Genomic DNA, 10,945 nt, shown 5'->3' with positions numbered 1-10,945 from the left:
AACTCTAAAGGATCATATTTCCAGTTAGAAAATCAGGAACTGTGAGCAAGAGATAAGAGCTGTAGGATAAGAAAATGAATGACCAGACCAGTTTCTCCCTTAATAGGTCTAAGGTTGAATTATGATTGCCAGGAGGCAATCAAAAGAGTAAGAATACAGTCGGGCAGAGAGATAAATTGAGATTAGCTCTTGAATTGCTTTAAATTGCAACAAGCACTGAAACCTTTACATGAGAACAGAATCCTAAGTTAACAGGTGATAGTTTCAGAAAAACAATCGGTAACCTGAAATCAGAAGTACATAATCTACAAAATTACTCCCTCTGGTGGGCCAGTAAACTCTCGGGAGATTACAGGGAACACTGCCAAGACCTGAGGTGAGATAGGATTGGGAAGGGGAATCAGAAATGAAAGCAATCAAGGAATGCAGAGCTTGACCTGATTTTATGCTATCCTACTCAGAGACTGGGAAGGAAATGTCTTTCTCTGGAGAAGGGTACTCCAAAAGGGAAAAGAGCCCCAAATATACACCTGCCTACTAACATCCTGCCTGTAACAGGGGAAGGCAACAGAGAACACGGAGGGGAAGCAAATAAATCCTTATAGTTAATTAATTTTAATTTGGACTAGTATTTTCCTCTTTTTATGAAAACACTCTCCTGAAGATTGGTCAAATATCTAAAAAGAGAAATAAGAAATTGCACCTCAGCATTGCATCACTTTTAGAAAAACAGTAAAAACTAAAATAAATTGGAAGTTAGTTTTCTCTTTGGGGATACTGTCCTTAAAAATAATCAAAATGACAAATGTTACAAACAACTCTTTCCTTTGTTGCCTCTTAAAAGGATATTAAATCTCTAGGGGCTCTGTGTTCAAGTGTAAGGTGAGCTGCAAAGTCATCCGTGACATGATTAGGATCACCTCCAGGTAATGCTGCACATATTGGACAAATCTGAAATGAAAATAAAGAGAGAAGATTTAATAGATGAACACTGATCAGACATCTTTCTGGATGAATATTTTACTATAAATTTTACTACTACCAAGTTTTAACCATGCAAAAACACAGTAGATCTTAAACTAGTAAAAAGTAGTGGAGGCCTGAACAAGAACTACAGCACCTTCAATGTTCTTACTCAACAAAAACAGACACTCTCTCTCAGGGTCAGACACAAAAGTTGTAGATAGACATTTCAAACTTGAGCCTTCTAACAGCCTGGCTGATTCATTTATATGGTCTAGAAAAATAGTTCCCATAAGAAATTTTAAAATGTGCTGTTTAGTGCACATCGTGTCTGACTAAGTCCAGTCTTGAATGCTAAAGATTGAGACATAAGCTTACCCAAAATAAGCTATATTTGAGGGCCAATCTCCAAATAAGACAGCAAAAGTCTTATAAAAATGAAATAGCACAAACTTTAAGTGTGATATGGTAAGACAGATAATGATTATATGCAAATGTGCTCTATAACTTCATTAATGGGACTTCCAGAGGGAAAAGGGGGGAGGTGGGAGCCCATTTTTAGAGCCTTATTTCTCAGAGGGATGGACAGGAGGTGGGACAAAAACTAATGAGCAGGGCAAGGTCAAGGATTAGAAGATCAACGTCCCTGAGGGCCTTAGGGCAAGGTAAAGAGAAAGTAGGAATAAAATGGTGTATAGGCAGGCAGAAGAGGCTTGATAGGTTGGAAATGTGGTTTCTGAAACAGTATTTTCAACAAAAGTGGTGAAAGAAGGCAGGGGAGGGGAAGGATAGAAAGAATGAGGAACTTTCAGAGGAAAGGCCCTTACTCTTCAGAAGTCCAAATGGGCTGATGATGGACCAAGAGTGGAGGCCAAGCCCTGAAGCATGAAAAACTTCAATCTTAAAGAACAGAGCCAAGAAGACACATCTAATGCAAAGGAGCATAGCCAAAGAAATCTCTAAGGAAATGTACAGTTAAAGTCTTAGGCTTGTGCCTCTCTAGGGATAAAAGAGCTGTCGATAGGATATGTGATTCATCTTGCCAGTACATGTGTCATGTGCTTAAATTCTTTCACTTGGAGAAAAATTCAGGCAATTGGTCGACTTTATTGCTTTTAACAGCAGTGTGGGAGGAACGAGTGGCACTGGAGATAGGAGGGCAGGGGAAAGGTGAGACTTGAAAGGACAACACTGGAATATGGAGGGAAAAAACAAACTACTCTGATCTCTACAGTCTAAGTAAACACAAACCCCATTTTCGAATGACTAGAAAGCAGAATTCCCCTGATATTTTGAGTTCTATTGTGATTCCAGTTCTTATGCCCAAACAGCCAGCTGTCCTGGTTATTTGCTTTAGACTCTGAGAAATACCCTCAAGAAAACATAAAATGCTTTTGAGAAATAATGTTGAAGCATGACAGCGCAAAAAAAGTAGGGAGGTCACAAAAGGATGTGAGGCAAAGGAAAAAAAGAGGTAAATAGACATGCGTGTGCCCTCCTTAGAAAATGACAGACAGAAGGGTGGTCGGATATTTTTTTTTCTCTGTCAGAGAGAAAAGCAATTGTATCTGCTCACAAGTTTACAGATTATCAATTCTCTCTTTACTAGGAATTTAGGATGTAAATCATCTGGAGCACTTTTTTTGTATGTACCATTCTTGTGCTGTGACACTGAGTGGTAATATTTGATACACTTATTTTACTTTGTATGTCTTGCTTGGGAATTGTGACTAGATTTGCTTAAAGCAAAAAGACCAACAAGATTTAGAGAAGCAGAAACAACTCCAGCTGTTTAAAAATAAAACAAACAAACCAGCTTAGATATTTTTGAGAATGCATTTTGCAATAATGAACAGGTGCTGGACTATTATTATAATATCATAAGATTTTTACCCAGAGAAAATAACACCAAAAAGCAAAAGGTATCTTCCTTTGAGAGTGGCCTTTGGGTAAAATCTATGAACAACTTGAATTGCACAAAGATAGCTGCAGAAGTTTCAGTACTTTTGAGGACGCATGTAAATGTTCTTAGATGAGAAAAGTCTCAAGAATATGTATTCTTGGAAGGAAGACAAATAAGAAAGTATAGGTATCAAACATACTAAGAGTATTCTAATAAGACTGATAATCTCCTACAAAGAAAAGCAGCTTTAAGATGGGGGTGTAAACCAGAAACTCAATCAAGATCTTTTAACACTGTATATTAATTTCAGTTCTGTAACTCAAAGTCTTTTAGATTTCATTGTAGTAAATGTGCTAAGATAGCAGGATGAAGGTATTCAGAACTGCTTCATTCAGCAAGAAATAATACAAAAACAAATACTTAAACTTCTATAATTACTAGGGATAAAGAATTAATTACCAAGATAAAGAATTACTGGGGTGGGAGGATCACCTGGTTTAGCAGCTGGCTCAGGAAAACCAAGAGACTAAATTAAAACCAAATGGAAGATGGTGCCACACTTGGGCCACATAAAGTTAACTCGGATGAGAACTTAGAAAGGAAAACTAAGCTCCACTGCTGATGGGACTGGACCGGGTGCCTGGTCACCTTTTAATTTTCACATTATTACTTAGTAAGCTAATTCATATTTTAGAATAAGAACTTTGGTAACTTAAAGTTGTATTTTCTGAGAGGTAATAGAGAGAACAAGAAGAAGAAAGAAAAACAAGAGCGAAGTGGGGCAGGATAAACAGAGACGTAGGGGTGGGAATAAGGACAGACAGAAAGCTACCCTGGTATTCAGGGACACAAATACTGCTTAGTTTTATGTGTGTCTTTATGTCCACATGATAGTACCTAATACCTTTTACAGGACAGGAAAATTCAATACAAAGGGTAAACTAATGACTAAAATCATGACAGTTTGTCAACATTAATATTTATCACACTTCTACTGTCACACGATATAGTAATATCTATTACTCGAACAAGAAAATTCCAAGTAAACATTAACTTAAAATTATGGCAACTTGTCAACATTAAAGCTTACTGAAGTGGCTTAAGTCAGTGTTTCTTAAATTTGATTTAGGATGTAAATCATCTGGAGCACTTTTTAAAAACATAGTTCCCCAGCCCCTACCTGGAAACTGATTCTAGGAGTTTCAAGATCCTGTATTTTTGATATGGGTCCCTGTTATCTTATAAGTGAATAAATTTGGCAAATACAGCTTAAATATAGAATGTACTGAAAAATAACAAATATTTACCGTTATTATTTAACCAAATGTCATTATTACTTACTACATGCCCCCAATCCTTATTCACAAACATTATCGTTACTTATCCGCACCCCGCCCCAACACTCCCTCCCCTCATCCCAGCTTTGTTATGCTGTCTTTGCTACAGCTCTGGTCTTTCCCTTCTGCTTTATATTGCAGAGGGTCACCATCTGTCGTGCTTTTTATCTGCAGCCCTTTTGGAAGGGAAGCCTTTACCAATGTACTGTCATGAGATACCATGCTAAGCACATAATGGAGTTCCCATTTTCCCACGTGGTCCCAGCACATGACTGCCAGCAAGCAATCAGTCAGTGCCGATTCCTAAGGCGGTCACCGATGTCTAGAACATCATTCCGTATGTAAACGCCAAGTCACTAGGAATTTACAAAACTTTTCCCCTGTAGCATGCTACCTCTATAAAAAAAATAATCTGAAGTCAGCAATGCTCGATTCTTGTTTTTAAACAAGAGCACCACACATTCTTCCCCATACAATTATCAACCAGTCTAAAGCAAATTCGGATTTCCCCCAGCCTTTCTTAAACCCATACACCCACACCCAACGGCATTCTCTCTGGGTACTGTGCAGAGCTTTAAAAACGATAGAAAAACAGTTAAATTCCATGATGTAATGAGTTCTTTCCCCACTTTTTTTTCTTGAAAGGCTTCATAACAAGTCTCTTGTCCATTTTGTTTACTGCCACAGAAAAATGCATTTTAAAAAATTGCCTACCTGATCCACCATATAACCTGGCTTTAACTGAATCTAGTCTGCAGCATTATACAGATTGGTTTTTCACCAAAATCATTCAGTAGATACCAGTGAGCTAGGCTAGTTCTTTAAAATGAGGCCAAGCCAATTTAATGCATCATCTTTTCAGACCTGTGAAACTTCCCTTGAGAACTCTGGGACACCATGTTTCTTGTTAACAGCAAATATCTTAAGTGAAATAACTGCCTTGGCAACTGGCATTTCTTTACTAGATTTCTGGATCACAAACTTGATAAACTCATTTATGTCTTTTACCAAGTTAGTTTTAGATCCATGAGAAACATTCTCCTTTTGAGAGTATCTCTTCAAAAGTTGTGATTTCTCTACATCATCTTCTATTGTTACTTTCTGGTGACACCAAATGTTTGATGCATCATTTCTCCGGCAAGCACAATCTTATAGGAGGCAGCACAGCTTTTTTGAAATTTCTACCCTTTTGTGATCCATGCTCATCCACATAATCATTACAATTAGGTTCATCCTGCTTCAAAAGATCTACAGTCACTCAAATGTCACCATCCTTCCCTTCCCAAACTATAGCTTCTGTGGCATGATGGTAGAGAAAGTAATGTCATTCCTCTGTACAGATGTCAAAATTTCTCGTTATTGTCCACCAAACCAAGTGGGCAAACATTCTGGTTTTAAAGGTTCTCTATTATTTGTCCTTACTTGGCAGATTCAATTTTATTTCTCACAACAATCAATGCCTTACCAGCCCCTCCATCTATTATGTTCTTTCTCAATATCATATCTTGGTTCTCTGAATAATGCCATTCCCTTCCCATTCTGTCAACTTTTTGAAATCACACCCATTTTTCAAGGCCTACCAAGTCACAAAAGCCCTCTCTGATTCCTTTCTGGATTATTGTCCAATTGTGTTCATGTGAGCTAGTTGGTCTTTAGGCCATAAAGTGTGTGGGTAGAAGCCATGTTTTGAATTTGTTATCAAGCTGACGGCCATTGTGCCTGACTCCCAGAATTTCATGACTTCAGAAAGCAATATTTCTTCACACTTTACATATTAAATGTAATGTTCTTGGTTAATACTCAGAGAGATACACTCAGAAGTTATGAATATTTGTCTTGCAAAAGGCCAGCAAATGTTTCGCTTTCCAAGCCGCTCCTAATAATTAACCCAGGAATGATGTAGACCAGCCTTCCTTCTGACATCCTTCCGAGAGCAAAAAAGTATGATAAAGTATGCTATGTTTCCCTCTTCCTTTTTTACAGCTAACGACTCAGTTAATTTCTGCTCAGACGCCCACATTTTTTTCTCACATATAAGCCTTTCTGCAGGCTCCAAGTCATCTTTGCTTTTTGTCCTGTCATTACTTGAAAATTCCTTCCCCTTTTCTCATTTCTCATTCCTTTCCTCTGTCACAGTTGTGAGTATAGTTATGAAGTTAAACATGGTTTAAAAAATGAAAAGTGATGTATCTGGGGAGTTATAGGTTCTGAAGCAAAATTGAAATGAAGTGAGACCCTGCTCACTGCCACAGCTCTACTGTCTTCAGAAAAACTCTGCTTTATTTCTTCATCCTTGTGTGAATTTGCTTTTTTAACCAACCATAAGCCCAAGAAAGACAGCACAATTTAAAGTCAAATAATTTTCCTGTGTTATTTAATACTACATTTTCTAATAAAATGTTAGGTAGGTTTCCCTAAACTGGCTTTGAAGTGAAAGTTCACCACATAATGTGTTCTGTCAATTTATGTGCTTATTGTGCTCTGAGTTCCAAACTAAATATCCAAAAGATATTTACAAAAATACCCTTTTTGAAGTTATATATGTAGCCTATACAAATTTAAATAGAAACGTGTAAGTAAAGCCTGGAACTGCAATAAGCACAATTTCTTTTACGCTATTCTTTATACCGACTTCCAGTAAAGGACCTATGCCATGAAATACAGGTAAGCTGGTAAAAGTTAAAGTTCTGACTGGTTAAATTTGTTATATAGTATAATTTTGTTCTTACGGATTAACTAATTCATTATTTACCGAGTACTAAGTCAGTGTTAACTTAATATTCAGGGTTATAAAAATTATCAAGAAATGATCATAATGATATCAAAAAGTGAGATAAGATAAACCTGCCACCATTAAAGTTCACATAAGTCTCTCTCTTTTGAAAAATCAAGGTGTATTTTTCATTATTTATTCAAATTGGGGATATAATTCATGTCTCCCTTTTTAAGGGGCTCTTAAACTTAGCTCAAGAAATGCCTAAGGCTTTTCCTGTAAGGCAGATTTTTCTCATCACCTTCAATACAATGTGGTACTTTTAACAGAGTTTAAGAGTGATGCCCCCAAAAGAGCCATAAAAATTTAAAGCCAAGACACAACGAAACTTGTTTACAAGCATTATCTTTGAATCCTTATACTAAAAAAGACATTCTACTAAGTCAATTAACTGGTAAAGTTAATTGACAACTTCAAGTTTTTAGATCTCGTGTCCAAATAAAGGTAGTTTACCTTATAAAATCTGCAGGTATAATAAATATAAGACTGAATACTGGAGTTTTGCTTTGAGGACATACAAAAAGCACCAGTGGAAAACCTATCCTATATGGTAAACTCCTTTTGGGTCCACTGGAACCATCTGAGTTGCTACTTGCACCTTAGTCATTCATTTTGCCAAAATAGATATAGGTCCTTACAAGATCTGAGTGAGCATACTGTTCAACTTGATTATCATCTAATTTTCTGTTGTTTCAGTGGAACACTGAAATTAAGTATGAATTACTTCACATTGAACTTATTTTTCTCCTCAGTTCCATTCTCCCCATTTTAATGCTTAGGTCAGAACCATCACCTGCTTCTAAAGACAGCGTACAGAATGTTAGGGAGTTTTTGTTATATACAAAAGTTTTAATTTTCCTTATATTTCTATACATGATTTAAAAGTCCTAAATAATTAAGTTTTGGTTTTAAACATGTTTCTTGGACAGAAATTTAAATTATATGTGTATGCTGATGTCCTAAATTTCACAAAACTTGAAATAACATGATTCAGCCACAATAAAAAAGAACTCCAAAGATGTCAAGAGCTTTATCCTCTCCATAATTCATTCTAAATATGAGCATCAATGCTTACATAGAAGAAATACTCCAATGTAAGCTCTGCTTTTTCTATCTTCTCTGGGGGTAAGCTAGATATTTTATTTGTAGATTTTAGGAAAGGGAATGGGAACCTCTTATTGCTTAATGCGTCAATAAGCACCTGAATGCTGCAGGGAGACAGAGGCACAGAGGCAGTGTCCAAAAGCTAGCAACAATTTTAGTGAAGACCCAGAGATGAACTCTACCTAAGTTAGTGGGTTTATATTGTTTATAAAGTTTTTTAAATTAGAGTCTGGTGATGACGGTAGCATTGTATGCTCCTCTTCTCAAGGGCATAACCAATTTGTCAAGTGAGATTGAGTTTGGCATCTTCAAATAATTTTCTTAACCATTTTTTTTTAGCTTGAGTGGCACAGTGGGAAAAGGGTAGTAGAAGAGAAGGTTGAGAAGTGCTTAAAGAAATTCTGAGCTATCTTATAATTTGCCAACAATTGCCAGAAAGCTCCCATCTTTAATTTCTACCACTCTCCCTACAGGCTCTTCCAGCAGGCTCTGCAAAATATTTCTATGCACTGATCCGAAATTAGCTGTCTAGACACTGAACTAGACAAACCGGTATTTCAAAACAGAAACCACACCAGTGGCCAAAGAGAAAAAGAATTTAGAATGAATGTCTCGAACACCTGCTGCTATCTTACCCAGCACCTCCTTTCACATTAAGTGTTCTTCTCATTCTGAAAACTACCTGTTCACCTTTCCCAGCAAGATTTTAATTCAATACAGAGAAGAGTACAGAGCAATGAAAACCCTACCCAGAGATGACAACACACTCTCAAGAGTAGTACAGATACCTTGCTAGGAAAGCTACCATTATCTCATTGTCATGATAATCTAAGCGATTCTCCCTCTTGGTTTTCATATCAAAGAAATGGATTCTTTAAAAATATGACACACACTTTCTAAGTTATATAAATGGCTAACCACTATGCTGTACCCCTGAAACTAATGTATTTAATGTCAACTATCACTGAAAATTTTTAAAAAATATATCATGACATATAAACATAGATTATCCCAGAACAAATCTGAAATATCCCAAGTGTCTATCATTTCCTTCCCTGTTATCAACTCAAAAATATGCTGAGATACTAATGGCTGTATAGCCCTTATAATCAAAAGTACTATCTGATTTTAAAAAAGTAAATGTGCTCAAAATAACTATTACTAAAACAATATGCAAAGATAGTGATATTAAAGAGAGAAAAAAAGATTTATAAAATACAAAGTGTTTGAGGAAAAAATAATGAAAAGCACAAATGATAAAAGTACCGAATCCTGGTCATCTATAATCTCTTTAGCAAAATGCAGTTGGGTAGTGGCAATACAGTTGCCTATAGCAACTGTATGTTTCAAATCCTATATATTTCTCCACTATTATTAAATAAAATACTACTGTTAATTCACAGAAAAACACACAGCATCCAATTGCATTCTTTCATAAATAATGCAAGCAGTAACAATCAAAACCTATTTTTTTTCTTCTAATGTATATTTGGCTTTTCAATGCTTACCTTTGCTAACTACCTGATGATTATAAGGATAAATAGGTAATTATAATATTTTAAAAAGTGTACAAGATTAGATTTATAAGATCTGTAAAAACTGTGGTTCATGAGGGGGTGGTTCCATAGAGTAGTGGTTAGCACGTCTGCTTTACACGCAGGTCTTGGGTTCGAGGCCCAGTGGAGCCACGGTCCAGGTCCTGGATGCGTCAGGCCCTGGGTGTGTGCGGCGAGTGAGTGGGAGGAGACGCCCCACCTTCAGAGATCCAGTTCTTAAGGGAAAAACCCCAACCAGGGATGGAAGCGGGGTGGGGAATTAAAAAAACAAACTGTGGTTCATGCACTATTACCGCTCCTAATAAGGAAATGTGTGTTGAAAATTTAGATCAAATACATCTAATTGTTTATACACAAAATGTCAGAATGATAATTTCTATTCTGTGCTCTATGACTCTTTTTAATTGACAACTGTTTAAATATTAAATAAATTATCAGCTAAAACTAATTATTCTGAATCAGTAGTAAAAGATTTATAAGTCCTTTTATGCTGTCATTTTTCTCCATAAGATTTATTATTGAAAATAAAATTTGCTCAAGATTCCATACTTTGCTTTTAGCAATAGGGCAAGAATGGCGAGTGTGCACAAATGAGGGGAATTATCTTGCACATCTATCTAGGCAGCCTCCTAGGATGTGTAAAACTTGCTGTTAAAGCCTAATTTTAAGAATTATTATGCGAACAGTATAAGTATACTTGGAAAGTACATGATAGTGACCTAGCTTTATTTATATTAAAAATAATGTACTTTACCCCATCATTTTAGACACAAAGCTGCTTCACTTACCACTTCTGTTGATGTTTCTGCGTGTTCAGAAGTAACATGTTCTTGAAGAGATGTCTCCGTATAGCCCATTTTTCCACAATAGGGACAAGTAAAAGACTGTGGCTGCTCTACAGAGAAAGCTTCTCCACCATAGTACAAATCTGAAAAAGAAAGTGGAATTGCACTGAGAAATAACTATTATTAGTTTTTAAAATATATACAAATGTAATCATATCGTACAAAATAATAATTAAAAAAAGGCGTGCCTGAAATCTCCACCAACAACCTCACTCTGTCAAGGAGTGCTTAGGTACCTCTCTGTTTACATTTGCAACATCCTTATTCTCCCAAGGACTCCATGATGCCCCTCCAAATTCCTTCTCCATATAGCTACTACAGCCTTAAGAGAAAAACAAAGCAAACAGCGTTTTAATCCCTTCATTTAATGTTAAAACATCTCTCATTTCACATCTGGTTCTGATTTTATTGTAATTTACTTTTTCTTTATATATACTGTGGCAATGCCAATGTCAACATAAAGA

General features: G+C 36.2%; 1 protein-coding gene across 1 annotated transcript in view; it reads right to left on the bottom strand.

The window, feature by feature from the left end:
* The window catches only part of KCMF1 (potassium channel modulatory factor 1), a 62,235-nt gene that overhangs the window by 8,997 nt on the left and 42,293 nt on the right, over window positions 1-10,945 (bottom strand). Inside the window, exons 3-4 of the mRNA XM_015593868.2 lie at window positions 10,425-10,564; window positions 850-951 (exon numbers count right to left, since the gene is read on the bottom strand). Coding sequence (XP_015449354.1) covers window positions 850-951; window positions 10,425-10,564 — 242 coding nt within the window. The remainder of the gene's footprint in view (window positions 1-849; window positions 952-10,424; window positions 10,565-10,945) is intronic.

This window comes from Pteropus alecto, unplaced genomic scaffold (assembly GCF_000325575.1).
Source record: "Pteropus alecto unplaced genomic scaffold, ASM32557v1 scaffold117, whole genome shotgun sequence".
Lineage (NCBI taxonomy): Eukaryota > Metazoa > Chordata > Mammalia > Chiroptera > Pteropodidae > Pteropus > Pteropus alecto.
This window is presented reverse-complemented; position numbering and strand designations above follow the sequence as displayed.